This window comes from Triturus cristatus, chromosome 9 (assembly GCF_964204655.1).
Source record: "Triturus cristatus chromosome 9, aTriCri1.1, whole genome shotgun sequence".
NCBI classification, from domain to species: domain Eukaryota; kingdom Metazoa; phylum Chordata; class Amphibia; order Caudata; family Salamandridae; genus Triturus; species Triturus cristatus.
In genome coordinates, this window is record NC_140592.1 from 1,134,675,006 (window position 1) to 1,134,692,455 (window position 17,450).

The following is a 17,450-nucleotide window of genomic DNA, read 5'->3' on the forward strand; positions in this document are numbered from 1 at the left end:
AGCCAGCGGTAATGGGGAGATGTACGAGCAGAGGGGCCCACGACATTGGCTATTGAGCAACCAATCCCTACCTCCCTACCAGCTACTGCGGCCAATGAGCATTCAGCTCTGACATTTTAAGTAACGGCACCCACTCATGTCTGTTGATGCACACGCGAGCTGGAAGAAGGCGGAATGCCGAAACGCGTCCTCGCGATTGGTGTGCCTGAATAAAGGGATTCAATACACCCCGTGAGTGCAGTGTGTTTTTGCACCCAAGCCAGATATTTAAGAATGGACCCACCTCTATCTTTACTTGCACCCGTCAGAAGAGTGCAGCAGGCGTAAATGGTGGGAGAGGAGCCAGGATATATATATATATATATATATATATATATATATCCCTACTTACTTACTTACGGTCGCCAGTAGGTAGTTATAGTTAAGACCTATTTTCCATAGGAAATCCGCTACATTCTATTTCCAATAAGTCTGGTGCCGGTTGACGAATCTTCGCGAAATTTTCCAAACTTTTGGCCAGCTCCGGTCCGCTCCTGTCCTGAAAGTTTTGTGGTGATTCGTCAAGTGGGGGCTGTGAAAAAAGGGGGGTCCCAAAACGCGTTTTCCCCATGCAATTTCCCATAGGACCTGTTGACGCAGCTACAGCCCGAACTGCTGAACGGAATTACACCAAATATGGCAAAGAGGTAGTCCTCAGTTCAGACTCGTGCCTTTTGCATAAATGGTGTAAATCCGTTCAGTAGTTCCTGAGAAAATTAGACAAAAAAAGATAGATATATCTATGGCCTCGGAGGATCCTCGCACCCTAAGCGCACCCTCTGCGAACCGAGCGCCCACCCTCCCGATCACGCGCTGAATGCTAATTGGCTGTCAAGTGTCTGTCTACATTCGAAACCAGGAACTGTTGGCAGCCATTTTGTGCCTCGATAGAAGCGAGGCTGATTAAGTAAGGGAAATAAGTGTGTGAAAGATGTAAAAGGGGCAGGGTAGAAATACTCTGACCCTCTAGTGTTGCTTAGGGGGTCCCAGAAGGGCCCCCGCTTTTTTTTTTTTTTTTTTTTTAGCGGCAAAGTGCGTGCAGGGTGCGCGGATCTGTCCGGGAAACACCCCCAGGTACACTACATTTAGTCTCAGGGGGCTGAGCTACCTTAATATGCCATGAGGATCTTGGGATGCCTTACCTGTAAGATCATATATATATATATATTGTCCCCGCACGTGGGCAGGAATATTCACTGCTTATGACTATTGATGAGGATCCCCTGGTACACTACATTTAGTCCCAGGGGGCTGAGCTACCTTAATATGCCATGAGGATCTTGGGATGCCTTACCTGTAAGATCATATTGGATTAGCCCCTGTATTATTTTAGGTTTAAATATGGATATCACCTGAGGATGGGCTGATTAGATCTTGCATTTCAGACTGCATGTCATTAGAGGGGGTAGACTGGATACAATAGTATTTTAAGGCCTCCTTTGATAGATTGGACCTCCTTGACCTTTATAAATTCCCCCAAACACTTGGCCCCAATCGCAAACTACTCATTAAAGAACTGTTTTCAAAGCATTGCATGAGTAAACATTTGGCCGCTGCTCAGGCCAAACAATCATTGTAAACTATGCCACAGTTACAACAACTTGGTGGTTTATTGCCTTGAGAGGGTGCGTTTCCCCTACATATCGTCACTGGCTGACGTTGTTTAGAATTTGCACTTCAAATTGGCTTTTCCTTTCCCGGGGGCATGGCAGCAGGATATAGCGATCTGTGTGTGTGACAACTATTCAATCCAAAGCGCCGTCCATTTATCTTCATTTTGCCCATTTCATCAAGATCCAAGTCACCTTTTTTTGGTGCCATTGCTGCGCAAAGCCAATGTGAGACGACAAAGATGGTTTAAAATTTATGCAGTCTTTAGGCTCACCTGAAATCTGTTCTGCAGTCTTAAAGTTTGAGATCCGTTTTTTACAATAGGAAGAATTATGAATTAAGGGCTATTTTAGACATGATTTAGTCCATCTGACTTGGCTCTTTTAAATATTTTATTTTAGAATTGTTATTTGAAAATTGGGTATTGTTTATAATTTTGTACTAGATGACATTTTTAATCCTTTTCTTTCCATTTTATGTGTGCTTTTACACGGTCTTTGGTTGAGTATCGTTTACTTTGACTGACTGACTGACAGGCATTTACCTTGCATCGAATTGAATAGACTCTGGGATCTAATTCATAGTGATTAGGATGAAGTAAAGTGTTTACATTCTAAATTCTATGGGAAGGCTTGTGGTAGGCATTTACAATTTACACACTTTTTTAAAGTTTGACCACTGGGGTTCAGTTCTGACTTTTGTTGCCTTTTTCCAGGGTCAGACAGGTGGACCACCACAGAGAAGAAGCTTTTCAACAAAGGCATTGCAATCTACAAAAAAGACTTCCTCTTGGTGCAGAAACTAGTAAGTTGCTGAAAAGATTTCTTGTTCTGAATTATTCCACACTTGGACATTGTTTCTGTTTTTCTGAGATAATTACCAGGACATATGGGATTTAGTCAACCTACTCACTGCCCGTTACGCCGACTGGCACGTAGGGCAGCACCAAGGGACCTCCACGTCTGTCTGCTTTGGGCAAGTTTCTGTACGGTGCTCCAGCTGTGGTTCAGGGTATTCTGTTTTCATCATTCACCTCCAGGTGTTTTCTGGCCTGCCTCTTTTCTGTTTGCCTTCTGGGGTTCAGAGGAGAGCTGTTATTCTGATGGACTCTTGTTCTTTTCTGATGGTGTGTCCTATCATCTCCATCTTTTTCTCATAAGAATGGTGTCCATCCTCTCTTGCTTGCATCTGGTAATTAGTTCCTGGTTTGAAATGGTTTGTAGCCAGCAACTATACAAGATGTTTCTCTGGTTACTGATGTGAAAGGCTGACAGTTTGGTGATGTTGCTTTTTGTCATCTGCCATCATTCTAAACCATACAAGAGTGGACAGAACTCCGCTCTTGTAAAGTCTCAGCTTGGTGCTGTACTGAGATGGCTCTACATGTTCAGAATACTTTAGGCATTCCTGGCCAAGTTCAATTGGCTTTTGATGCTAGTGTCTGCCCCTCCATCATGTCTGAAGAGTTCACCTACCTAGGCAGTACTATCAGTCAAGTCTAGGTCCTCTCCCTCTTGGTTGATGAAGGGTTTGGGATGTTCAGTGAGATGACTTCTGATTTCTTTGTGGTGATCTTCAGGCCCACTTGCTGTGCATAGATGTTGAGGCAAGACTTCTTTACGTGTGAATGCTGGTGTGTGTCTGTGTGATAGAGCAAGGCTAGGTCATCCACATAGTTCAGGTCCTCCAATCTGGATAATGAGGTCCATCTCATGCCTCTGGCTTGATCTCCAGTTGTGCATTGCATCACCCAGTCGCTGACTAGGTTTAAGAGCAAAGCTGACCTTAGGCATCCCTGTCTCACACCAGCCTGAACTGTGAAGCTATACTCACTATCTCCCACCTGGCATGTAAAATTATCAGAGAATCTCTTGTTGAGGATAACTATCTGCTGTGGCATGTCATACGCTCTCTGTATAGGCCAGAGGCTGTAACTATGGATGCTGTCAAAAGCTTTCTCAGAATCAATTAAATTGATATATAGTAGTCTCTGCCACTGTGTGCACTGCTCTATGACTTTGTGTAGAGTAAGGATCTGACCATCACACCCTCAGTCCTTGTGGTACCCAGCCTTTTCTTTTCTTAACTGCTTGTCCGCTGTGTCAAGAAATGTTCTGTATAATGATTGTTGCCAGGATTTTTACCCAGGATTGACAATCGGGTGATTCCACACCAGTTGTTAGTTGGCTAATGCTCCCTTCTTTGGAATCTTGACCATGATTCCTTGGTTCCAGTCATCTAGTATTTTCTGTCCCTCCCAAATTGATGTAAAAATGGTTGGAGGATCTTGGCTGATGTTTCAGGATGTGCCTTGAACATCTCTGCTAGTGAGCCACAAGCACATATTATACAGAAACCATACCTTCAAGTGAATAAAGATAGGATAGTGTTGAGAACTAATCCTAGATAAATCAGCTTTAATGTTAATCAAACTATAAGACTGTTTTTCCAAAACCCAAAGAAACCAGCAGAAAGGGCACAATACCCACTTGATGTCAAGAGCTCCATCATATTTTACAAACAGACCAAAGGACATGAGAAAGGCACAGCAGTTATTTGTGGCAGATGCACCAGGTCCATCATCTAAAGGACAGCTGGTATCAAAGTCTTCTATAGCCCTGTGGATAGTGCAAACAATCCAGTTATGTTATTCAACAGCAGGTAAAGCGCTTCGATTGAAACCTAGAGCACAGTCAATATGGAAGAAAGGGGCTAGACTGACACATCACATTAAAGGGCATTTACATAGTGGCAATGTTGTCCTCCACACACACACCTTTATTAACTATTATTATGCAGATAGATATTTCAGTGTTGTGTGTGTGTATGTATATATATATATATATATATATATATATATATATATATATAATATATTCAGAGCTACCCATACTTTACACACTATAAATGGAATGGAGCCAGTATATACTATGTGGAAAGCATGTGAATTGAAAAGAGGCTAGCACTGCATAAGCACCTGATGACGTGCCTTAATTATTGTTTTGCACTGTGAAACTCTTCGAGATTCACAACCTATGCACCTTCCCCATTGAAGGGGGCAGGAATAAAAAGGACCCCAGCTCAGACATAGGCTACATTAGGGCAAAAAAAGAATCTGAGGGTAGAAGCAACACAGTGGGAGCATTGTGTGCTAACGCTTGATGGCAAGTCTCCACCTATGGTTAACATCCAAAAAGAAGAAAAAAAATGTTTACTAAGTCAAGATTTCCGAACCCAACCACTAGATGGTGGAGGTAGGCAAGGTATCTGAATGTAGAAGAGTTCCATGCTACAAAACTATCATTACAGGTAAGTAACCTGTTTCCTGTGATACATGGTTCTTGTGAGTGTACTATGATTAAACTAAGGGTGGCGAAAAGAGTCACTCGTGTGATGAGTGTAATTCGAAGGACTCGGGTGAAGTGCTCTATAGGTGTGACCCATTGTGTGGTCACACTCATCTCTGAGTGATTTAATAAAACTAATACTTGAGCTTATTTAGAACAGACTAACCTGATCAATTCTTGATCTAAAGTGGCTTCTGCGACCTCGCTGAGCATGCAACTGAGTTACTTTGTTCTTTTGTTATTGAACACTAGATAAAAACGAAAACCGTGGCACAGTGTGTGGAGTTTTACTACACCTACAAAAAACAGGTGAAAATTGGCCGGAATGGAGCACTAATATTTGGTGATCTTGAACCGGTTGCCAATGAGAGGACAACGTTCGAAGAAGCTGAAATCGATAACAAGGTAACTCAGATATGCATTCTGAATCCAAACCTAAAGCTTTAGCTGCACTCTTTGAAATGATTGAGGGTTTGTTGTTAAGCCACAGATTTCGAGTCTTTGTTCAGAATGCTGGCTTACTGAGTGACTGCTGAAATATCAGCCTTTGAAGGTGAATTTTCAAGTGTAGCTGTGGAGGGCTTTCATTGGGGTTTGTGCCCCTAAAAACAAAATGATTGAAGACACACGTTATTTTTTTAATTCATTTGAATTAATGAAAAACCACGTTGCCTTTGCAGTCTTGCCATGTGTTTGTTCATATCGACAGTGTTCACTAAAATAGGTTTAGGACTAAAGATAATGAAATATCGCTTTTATTATTGTTCACACACGTTCATCCCAACATTCCCAGAATACCCGTGTTGCAACAGGATTGTAAACACTGTAGTTAAGTTGGTTATGATTGTGATCTATCACAAGCCTTTTGAAATATCACAGTGTTTTATTTCCTTAACATGATGGTTTTGGTTTCCACTTGAAACTGTACCTGAATTGCTACATAAAAAAAGATTTTTTCAGCTACATGAAAAGATACAATGGCTATTTTTCTTTTTAGCTGTGGTAACATCGATCTGACCACATTGCATCTTCCTGGGACAATAGCCCCTCTGTTACACTCTGATCTGAAACTGAACACAAAAGCTGTGAGCATCATTTTGTGGTAAATATTGTACCACACAGGAAACCCTTCATATGTGTGAGTTAAACGGTCAGTTTTGCAGCATGAATCCTTTTTGGGATTCACATGCTGTGTATTAGACAATCTAGTGGTTGGGTCCGGAATAGTCTTTGGTTTTTTGGGGTTTTTGTTTTCACAGAGCACTTCTCGGCAATATATTTTCTTAAGTGTAGATGTTCGCCTGGAGAGACACTTAAGACAGTAATGTTTTGCAGCCTAGAAGTATGCTATATCAGCTAATAGCTTCAGATTGCATTTGAAAAAGGGTAATGTATACGTAAAAAAGGAAAAATAACTGGAATTGCATTATTTGACTATGTAAATCTCAAAAGAGACCACCATCAAAAATGACATTGTTCCATGTCCACATCGAGGACTTCAAGACAAGGTACAGTGTCCACATGCTCGCAGCCGAGAGCTGGGTTGATGTCGAAGAGGATGCGACGTTCGACGTTGAGACATAGGATGTTGATCTTGAAGGATGCCACGACATTGAGACGTAGAAGAAGTTTGACGTAGAGAAGTCTGTCGATGTTGAGACACTTCAAAACTGTGAAGGGTAAGAAAATACGTTTACCATCCACCTGAATGCTCCAGGGCATATTTTCCATCGTCGCCCATCTTACTTCTGGACTCTCCTACGCTTCCGCCACCTGCTCCAGCACCTCTTTCACCTACCTCGCCAGCACTGCTTCCAAAACCACAGACACCTGTGGAACCGCCTCTGCCGACAAGGCCTCCTGCTTTTCCTCGAGGATCAAGATCTCATTCCAGATCTTGTCATCAGTCAGGAGCACAAGCACATTTGGGACATCGCCATCGCTGTTGACACTCCTCCTTCACAACAATTTTTTTGTCACACGCATCGCCACAATAATGCGTCCAGGCCCAAGTCTAGAACATGCTCAAGATACAGATATCCCTATTCTACTTTTTCCTCCAGTTGCCACTCCTCAAATAGCAAAAATTCCAATCAAATCTTGGCACATGACCCTAATGTGTATAGGGTGGTATCCTAAACTAACAGGGGAAACACTGCTGTGATACAGATCATGGCTTAGGGAGGTCTCCCAATTACATGGGTTCAGAGCATGGGATGCCATTGTGATATCTACATTTGGGTATGCTTGGGAACATAACCACATGTAATCCTTCCAACAATTAATGACAGAATACCAATTGAATAAATCGCAGTTCTTTCTTTAGCTACAACTAAGACACTCTCTGGTTGCCCATAAGGGACAGCCGACCCCTATCCCAGAATTCAACCCATTGGAGTCTAAGATTACCATGGAACGTCTAGGGGAGAAGGGCATATCATGCCTGTACAAACCCTTTGTAATTAACATCCCTGACCCCATGTCAAAACTGAAGAGGAAATGGTTTCTGGGGGAATTAGAAGACGAGGACTGGATAGAAAGTAAGATGGGAGCAAGAACGCTGGTGATACCAGCCCTTTGAGGCTTATCCAGTTTAAAAACTTTCACAGAATATATTATACCTCCAGCAGGTTATGGAAGATGGAAAGAAGAATTAGTCCAAATTGCCTCAAATGAGCCAGAGGCTCATATTATCTCGAAATGCCACGTCATGCAGGCTTATTGGACCAAAATCCAAAATGCTGGATGATGTAGTGGGCTTCTGTTTTGAATGTATCCCGCGGATGGCCATATTGCAGGGGCAGAAACTGCTCATCAGGATAGGCTGTATGATAAACAGAAGAGACGTTGACAGACACTGGAGATCCCCACCGGTCCCCTCCTTAATGGCCTGTCTGCAAGGAATGGATTACTATTTAATAGCAGAATTATCAGTGCATGAAGTGAGGGGATACTCACTGAAACATTCTAAAGTGTGGGGCAGATGGTGAGATCGATTTGGTATCAGCAGACCCTGCCAACTAACTGGTAGCCAATGTGGGGTGGGATGAGTAGATTTGATGGGGGGTGAGATGGAGGGAGGTGTGCAGTGGACAAAGTACCATGGGTGGGAAAGCTGTAATTCTGTGCAGGGTACCTTCAAAAGCGGAAATGTTGTCCTGTGTTAAAATTTCAATAAACGGATATAAAAAAAAAATGAAGATGGGAGAGTCCAGTTTTTAACATCTTACAACTGTGTTTTTTAAGGTTTGCTGCAGCAGGTGGAGAAGTGATCTGGATGTTGAATTTAATTATATCCTGGTCATTCCAGGCAATGTCATACTTGCCAGTTACGGTTCAGAGGGATGGAAATTGTCAGGGGTATTCCCAGGTCTCTGGGTAGGACCAAAGATCATTTGAATCCATATTTGCAAGTAGCATTTGGTTATGGCCAATTCATGTTTGTTAAACCAGGTATTGCAATTTTCCAGTTTACAGAGGCTGGCATATTTTAAGTGATCTCAGAGACAAAGTGTAGAAAGATGTCAACAGACGCAGGATTGTATGTTTGTATGCCCATAAGAAATGAGGATGTGTAGTATGGTGTACTAGAACATTGAAGATTCCACAATAAGAACCTCAACTCATCCAAACTGCAACTCATCCAAACTGCAGTGGATCTTGTCGGTCAAGAGTTTTTGTGGACAGCTACTGGTACTCCAGTGTTCTTCCTGGCACAATGCCCTGTTTGTAACCTGTGTGGCTTTATGTAGAATTGATTAAATGTCTGATCTTGGCCAAGATTCGGGGATAAGGAGCAGGCTATAGTTGAGGTCTTAGATCAGATCATAGCTGTTAATGCCATTTTCGTTCTAAGATATTTTCAGTAATAGAACACTGGGATGTAGTTGAAAGGACTTGGTGGAAAGAGGCTTGTAGGACATACGTTTATTAGCTCAGTGGGGGGGGGGGGGGGGGGAATGGGGTCACTTCCAGAGTTAATCAAACTGAGTAGCTTCTTTACAGAGTTTCAAGAGGATAGAAGGATGCAAGGTAAAGAAGGAAGGCTTGAGACAGTATGGTAGATGTTTGAGGGGAAATGGGTAAGTGAGGTTGAAATATGAAGGTATGAGAGGTTGCAAGAACAAAGCGAAGTGGGGTAAAAGGTACTGAGGTAGGAGGTAAATGGGAGTTCTGCATTAGGATTTGGAACGCAGGTGTGGTAGTGAATGGAGGAGAATGGTAGGAATTATTGGGGCTGGGCTGAAGCAAAGATTTACAGATGAGAATAGAAAAGCATTGAAAACCCAAATCCTCAGTTACTTAGAATCTGATTGCATGATTTCCTAGCCTAAAGCTCTATAGAAATACATTAGGCAAAGTAAGGGCATGGGGTACTCAAGAGGGTCCCTAAGGACTGCAGCATGTATTATGACACCCTAAGGGACCCCCATACAAATTGCACGCAGGCTACCATTGCAGACTGCATGACACGGTGCAAACTATGTGTGAAAGCATGACATGGCACACTCACTTGCATGTAATATATGTAAGTCACTCCTCCAGCAGGCCTTGTAGCCCTAAGGCAGGGTGCAGTATATTACATGTGAGGGCATATCTGCATGCGCAGATATGCCCCTGTGCGGACTAGTTCAATTACTAGATGGTACAAGTGAACAGGGAAGCCATCTTAAGTATATCTACTGGGCATTGGTCATTACGAGTTCCCCAGCTACATGATTGCTTTACTGAAACCTTTGGTGTTTGTTATCAAACATCTTGTCTTAATAATTCTGTACTGTTGCCAGTCCTAGATTTATTGTGACATGCACCCAGGGGGCACCTTAGTGTTGCCCCCTGAAAAACATACCACTATTTAGTGTGCTGGCTGACTGCTATCGTCCCACCTGCCACCACGGACAAGTTTTGGACCCCCTGGAAGTGAGTTCTTGCTCTCTGAGGCCAGAAACAATGCCTACTCCAGAGGAAGGTGTCCACACCTCCTCTAGCAGGATGGCTAGTGATTTAGCATATCAAGGCCAGGGTATTCAAAGCCCTTGCCGCCTTTGATATGAGGCCCCGGCTTCCCCCAGATCTGGGAGATGCCAACCCCTGCTCTGAGACCCATGTGGTACCAGGACAAGCGGGAAATTAGTTCTGCAGTAGGCGTGTTGCACCACCTGGCTAGTCACACCCCTAAGGCGGGCTACCTGATGTGCTCCACTAAAGAAGGGTTCCACCATCTTATCTCTGGTGGAGTTAGGAACTCTGGGGCAGGGCTATGCCCACTCCCCGCAGGAAGTAGTGATATAGGAGATGTAGGCTACTACCCTCGACTCCCCTTAATGCCCTTAAAGTTAGTATTTAGGTAGCCCCACAGTGAACATGAAGATTTGTGCATGTGGAAACATATGAAAATAGTACCATTTTAGATGATGCTAAGATAATTGAGGAAGAAGACAAAGGCATAGAGGAATTGTGAAGAAGTTGTGATTTGCTAGAGAATGGACTGGAGTAGAGGACACAACAGACAGAAGAAAAGAAAGTGATAATTTACATCAGAAGGTGGGGTACAGTGGTATGGGGGTAGATACGAGTATAAAGGGACAAGTGGAGAAGAGAGACGGGAAGAGAAAAGGGGAAGTGGAAGGAAGTAGTGAATGTTTGTGAGCATGGAGAGGAAATGGGAGGAATTAGGATGACCATAAGTAAGAGAAAGAATACACACGAGAGAATGGGGGAATTTGAAAGAAAAATGGAGCAGAATGGACTGTTGCAACCATATCCATTTTTCTGCAAGTCCTATACTGAAATGCCACTTTTTCAGGGTCTGTACAACTCATCCACTAGAGCCCCGATGCAAATGGCATTACTCAGATGTGCATTCTAATGAGATATTTGCAAAGTCCCTGATAACCGTTACAAACTACACATTATCAAAAGGCATTCAGTCCCATCAATCACTCCCCACACTTTCAGTCGCACAATTACTTCCTCCCTCCAGACAGGTAGTCTCCCCTTTTCTGAAGGCAGAGATTCTCTTGAAATGATTTGTGCCTGCCTCCATGAAGCACTAATGAAAATGAGGCCAGGACCTAGTTCCCATAATCTTCACCAAGAAAAACAAAAGGCAATTAGTAAAATGTTTCAAATAATCTCAGCCATTGATTCGCTTTCCTGGCTATACATTTTCTCACTGCGCCACTATGGATTGGACTAAGCTCATGAAATCATGCTTGGTCCTACCCCAGTTAGTGCAGTCAAGCCTAAAGTGCAGGGCCACACCCTTTTTAAACAAGATCATATGCGACTTGAGACCAGTTTCAGCCTGATTGCCTTCTGAGTAAAATGCAGCTTTAGCCCCATTATTCCTGGATCACTGCACCAAATTTGGATATACCTCTGTGAGGCACATTTCGTACTGCCCTTCACTTTCCTCCACCTAATTTCCGAATTGGGAATAAGAGACCCATATGGCACAGCTAGATGATGCCGTTGTTGAGAACTAGGAGCGTAAAGGTTTTTCTTTTCATTTACCGGGTTCTCCTATACAAAAGAAATAAAGGGGTCATTGACAGTCAGGAGCTATGTGTATGTATTGAGAACCAGTTACTGAAGCCAAGTCTGCGTACCTCAGAGGGCCCGCAGTGGTTTGATAGGCATTGCTTCGCAGTGAATCGTAGGTTGAGAACAGCACTTAAACCAGGAGACCCGTCGGAGGTTAGTGCAGGCAGGGAATCTTAGTGTATTTTGAGGGAGTGAAGGGAGGTTCTGAATTGAAAGGATTGCGAGTGCTTGGAAAGTGCCACGCATTTGAAAAATAGTAACTTGTTTTAGGATGTGGTCAAAAAGTTCAGACAAGGGGACACTCCGATTTCTTTCCTTTTACTGTGCAACATTGTGGGCCCTGAATGGGTCTCGTATTTTAGTGCAATTTATCATTTAGATTCTGAGATGAGTTTGGTGGATCCACTTCGGCGCAAGTTGATTAACTTAGCTTATTTATGTACCTCGCCCAAGGAAGAGGTAGCCATCAGGCAAAGCCCTGGGACCAGATGGAGTCCCAATTGATTTAATCAAATGCAACGAGAATTTGAGGCAAATTCATTACGAATGTATTTAATAGCCCGGCAGGCAACAAGATCCCTCCTTCGTGGGCCCTTTCCACCAAAGTCCCATAAGAAGGATGATCGGATGTTAACAAAAAGTTACTATCCTATCGCCCTCCTTGATAGTTCTATTAAAATTATTGGGAAGGTGGTTTTTAATCGATTAAAATCCTGGGCTAATTCATACAATATTCTTTTCCTCCCCAGTTTGGTTTCCTCTCAGGACTAGGTACAGTGAAACAGTGCTTAAATCTGCATTTGATAGTGGGACAGTACAATTGTGATGCACAGCACACTGTACCTGGCCTTTATGGATGTGTCATCTGTGTTCGATTGTGTGAACAGAGCTAAATTGTGGCTTTTGCTCCTAGACATGGAGGTTGATGTGACTCTCCTGAACTCTCTATCTAATCTCCATAAAAAATACAGTTGCGACTGTACGTTTTGGCCCAGCAAAACATCAGACATCTGCCGTATTAAGAGAGGGGTACGCCAAGGCTCTATCCTGGCTCAGCTGTTGTTCATTTTGTATATGAATAACCATTTCTAACTAATGTTGTCAAAGACACGCTCTGGATAGCCAGCCGGTTCGTATCCGCTTTATTATATGTGGATTACGTGGGGCTTTCATGAGAGATCTTCGGAAAGTCACACATGGTGTGAGGCTCTGGCCGGAAAAACATTTCTAAAATGGTGATCGGGCCAATCCTCTGACATTAGCTATTGGGGGATTGTTTTAAATTCTATGAGCTCTTGACTGCCTCCGATCAGCAGTTCTCGTGTAACGCTTAGTAGGGCTGAAGGGGTATTATTAAATCTACAAAACTCTGCAGGAAGGGGGACCATTGTGCCCCACTTAAGTATATGTAAGTCCCAGTGTGTCCTTGCAGCGCTCTATGGTGCTGGGGTTATTATAATACCGCTGCCCTACAAGTAGAGGAAAACCGTATTTGTAGGAGGCTCCTGTAGCTTCCCCTCACTAATTCCCATTAAACCTTGTATATATTTCAGACTTGACCAGGTTAGTTCCACTTATGTTCTTGGTTAGCATCTAGACAAACCCTTAGGCATGCTTGAATAGGGATATAATCTTAGATTGTCTCAAAATGGAAAAGGGTTTATCAATCCCTTGGTTGGGCGATGTCTTCAAAATCCTGAATGAACTGGGTTTGTCTGATATGTTTAAGGTACCCACCAATCTCATTAAAAATGATAAATTGAAATTCAAGGCCAGTTTCCATGGGCGTTGTCCATTTTGAAGGTTGAGTCGTGAACTTACTAAAAGCTCTATTAAAGACTATTATACCCATCTGGCCCTTGACAGCTTTGCTACATATGTAACTGTAGATAGTACCCGCTGGGAGAGATCTCTTTTGTTTCGTTTAAGGGTAGGTATGGTGTTGCGCAACTTATGTTTCATGTACTCCACGCAGCTCAGTTGAGGGTTATCCCTGCAACGTGTCGTCAAAGCAAACGTTGCTGCATTTCATGTTTTTTTGTAAATTTTATAGACCTCATTTTAACTTCTTTTCAAAGCCAATTTTAAAGTCTTTTGGGTTTTGCTAGTGTAGGGTAGCTCTACTCTACCTTTAGATGTTTGTCAGCATTGATGTCTGCCATTGTGTTTGCTCATTCCTAAAGCAGCAGTGAGGAGCAAAAAATCCATGAAGGTTTAGGTTCGCGAAAGCAATGTTTCAATCCTTTTTTTTTTTCTTGGTATATTTTGCAAGTCATCTGGGGCGCATATGGCATTGTAATTTCTACAGTGCTTGTTAAGTGATTGATATTTTTATGCTCGTTGTTTTAATACTTACACTTAATTGCTCATTACATTGTGTACGCTGGTATTTCGGGTGTGATCTTTTTATTGTGTGATGTATTTGATTCTTGTATGGCCTTTCTGTGCCAAACAAAACGTCCTGATTGATTGAAGTAAAGAGCATCAATGAAGAAGGCAGTCATTGACGGACCAGATACCGTGAGGTCCTCCGTTGCCTGACTGCTAGGTAATGATGGCTCAGACATACACAGTAGTAATTTTGTTCCCAAGTCCAGCTCCTAAACCAGCAGGAGGGGCTGCCAGAGAAAGCGCCTATTGTAGATGGCTATAATCCTCTTGAAGCTATGTAAGGGTTTGCATGAGAATACGGTCTCTTAGGTCTCAGCAAAGGATATCCTTCCAAGTCAAAGACTGATCGGAAGTGCAGGGACTTTAAATCGGTGAGGTACATGAAGAAGTGTTCTCCTAGACTCGGATGCGCAGTGAGGATTCTCCAGGGTGATGAGCCCTCCCTGTAATGGGACATGCTGGCAAATCTTTATTCCGGTTTGTGGGTGGTTTTACATCACTAACATCCGATATGGACAACTGGGGCCACTGAAAAGACCTGGGCACCCTGAGTTCATAGAGTTCCTTGTGAACATCTTGTATGCATTCTTTTCTTTTAATGGTAAGCAGTTATATGGGCAAAATGTGGTGGCCAATGTTGACACTTTAAAAAGTGACTTTGTACTGTTGAGAGACTTGAAAGCTCTTTTTCGGGACAGCTCCTAAGATGACAGTGCCATGGAAATCGTTACTGCTACTACCATGCCCGTTTTGTTGTGCTGTAACAAAGGTGGTACCCCTATAATGTACTAAAGTCTCGTCATACAGCTTCTCCTTCTGCCTTTCTCCCAACTCACATCATCCCTTCAACCTAACTGTATTCTCTATCTTTGTTTAGTTTTCATTGTTCCTGCCGAACTTTTCCAAAATCATTTACGTAAACCTGTTAAAAATCAAATTAGGATCCCTGTTTTCCTGAATAATTTCCATTTTTTCTCTCCATTTATTCCCGTAAATGTCTTGAATGTTTTACTCCGAACCAGCTGTCCTCTCCTCACAAACCTAATGCCCGTTTCCGATCACTCTTACTTGTGTCTTGGGTATCGATGGAAAACACTCTTCTGTTTGCTTTACGACATGTTGCTCCAACTAACTGTTTTCCATGATGCACTAGCTAGATCAATTAGCCCTTGTTTCATACAAGCGCCATTTTATTTGACATTTTTCCCCCTTTGAAGACCCAGCTATTGAACTATTCAACAGTGCTGCTTCGACTCCCTATCTGTATCTTCCTCTGCTCACTGTAACACCACCCCCCCTCCCCCCCCCCCCCCCCCCCGTTACTGCAGTTTTTTTCAGGGTTTGGTGTGTTCCTTCTCCAAGCACTTTTTCTATTATATGTACGTACAGTAGTAACTCTGGCTAGTCCCATTTCCTTTGATTCTATGTAGACTTGTCACAAATCATTTTTTGTCTTTTGATTGTTGGGGTTGTTATTAGCTATCAAAAGATCGCACCAACTGAAAACGATGAACAGCCCAGATATTCAACTGCTCTCTTGTACTGTGAGAACATCGTCGTAACACTGGTTTTTGTCTTTCAATTAGCCCACTTAATTTTGTTTAACTGCTCCCCTCATTGCCAATTTAATTACATCACTCTGTTGAGATGTATACATGGCCTTGCTCTCCTCAACCCAAAGCTCTTGTACCTTCGTATAGGATTTTAAGCCCTCCGCTCCCTGCTTCATGCACTGTTCTTGAAGCACAATGTTCAGTTCTCCTGTTCCTGTCTACCACACAGATAACCATTTACCTTTCTAACCCAATTTAACGTCTGCCCTCCACTCCTAATCACTTTGACAGTCTTAGATTTTTTTCTTTCTCTCGATTGCCCTGATGTTTCTTCTTTGTTAAACAGAACTGGCACAATCTGCTCATGTTTGGTTTGAATGATTGATGTTTGAATGATCGGTGGTAGTTGCATTTCTAGTGAAATATCTATGCAACTTGGCTACATAGATCATGCTGCAATTCCTCTACTATATAAAGTAGTTATGTGAAGTTTTTGATCTGTAGTGCAATAGTCCACTACAACATTTCTTCTGCTGTCATGCACTCACGTTTATATTATTATTATGGATGTTAAATATCTCTGCAAAGAAAACCTAAGCATATATATATATATTTTTTGTTGAAGAGTTCCCATCGATTGGCACCAGTTGTCCCTCCCAAGACAGAAGCACACAGCGAGGAGCCAGAGATCAACATCCCAAAAGTAGTTGTAAAAGAAGAGCCAGTACAAGTGAAGATTGAAGAAGAGTTCCATGACCGCAGAAAAGCTGGGGTTCCACCCAAAGTCACCCAGATATTGCACAACCTGGAACATGTAAGGGCTATTTTAACATTTTTTTAATGTGATTTACCAATTTCTTTAATTGTGCATACAAAAAACTGTTGGACAATCTTTTCTTGCTACATAACATGTCCTGCAATGTGATACGTTAGAAGCCATAGGTGAGCCTTTTAACATGAAATGCGTATAACTGGCTTGTTTATAGAGACTAATCAATAAATGGGAGGGTGCACACCTTCCTCTACCATAAAATATTACATTTTAACGAGTGTCCCCCAATACACTTTAAAATTGCAATTGTATCCACACCATAGATGAATTGTTCACTTGATCGAAAGAATGAAGGAAACTATATGCATTTCACCATTGAACTTGCAGTGAACCCCACATTACAGACTGTCCTAATTCCTCTGCATATTTGATTTCATCCAGGTTGCCCACAACAGATTCTACTACAAAGGACTTTAAACATTTTCATACCTAGGACCACCTTGCATAAAATATTTTAATCTGTGACTGCTAAAACGAGATTTTTTCACAGTTTTTATGTCCTGTCATAAATATTGAAAGCAACTTAAACCACAGTAATGCAGGTTGTAGGCACACATTGATAGTATCACAATACGTCTATGCGGTCTATTACATTGACATCGAGCTAACTATTGGAAGTTAGAAGCAAATTAAGAAGTAAATCTGCTGTGTGTGTGTATATATAGTATATATACACAGACATACAGACAAAAGGAACTCCCAGCCTCACGGGTCAGGGCTCATAATTTGCAGACGCCTCCACATGTAATATTCAAAAGAAACCCCACACTCGGATCAGAAGACTGGGAACGAGTCACACCAGCTGAAAATCTGCAGTAAATATTTGTTTTAGGTCGTGCTTTGGCGGGGCATGCTGTTTGGTAGGTCTGTTTTAATTCCACCCTTCGCTGGCGATTCGTTCAAATATGTGTTGTTCGTAAAAGCTTGCTTTTGTTTGGTTTGTGGCCTTTATTTGTCCCACATTTTCAGGTCTCTCTCTGCCACTGGAGTATTGGTCTATTACGTTTCTCCTTTCTTTAAAGGCTTTTTACCTTTGTGTTTGCGCACTATTTTATTTTTGTGCAGGCTGCAGCATTTTGTAAATAATGTTCCTTTTTGGTCTCTTTACCTAAATAATCCTATGCGCGATGT

General features: G+C 42.3%; 1 protein-coding gene across 2 annotated transcripts in view; it reads left to right on the forward strand.

Annotated features, from left to right (window-relative positions):
• MIDEAS (mitotic deacetylase associated SANT domain protein) overlaps positions 1–17,450 on the forward strand; it is a 567,044-nt gene that overhangs the window by 526,117 nt on the left and 23,477 nt on the right. For both annotated transcript variants that reach the window (XM_085627052.1, XM_085627051.1), the window contains 3 exons: positions 2,366–2,454; positions 5,250–5,402; positions 16,113–16,301. In XM_085627052.1, coding sequence (XP_085483178.1) covers positions 2,366–2,454; positions 5,250–5,402; positions 16,113–16,301 — 431 coding nt within the window. The remainder of the gene's footprint in view (positions 1–2,365; positions 2,455–5,249; positions 5,403–16,112; positions 16,302–17,450) is intronic.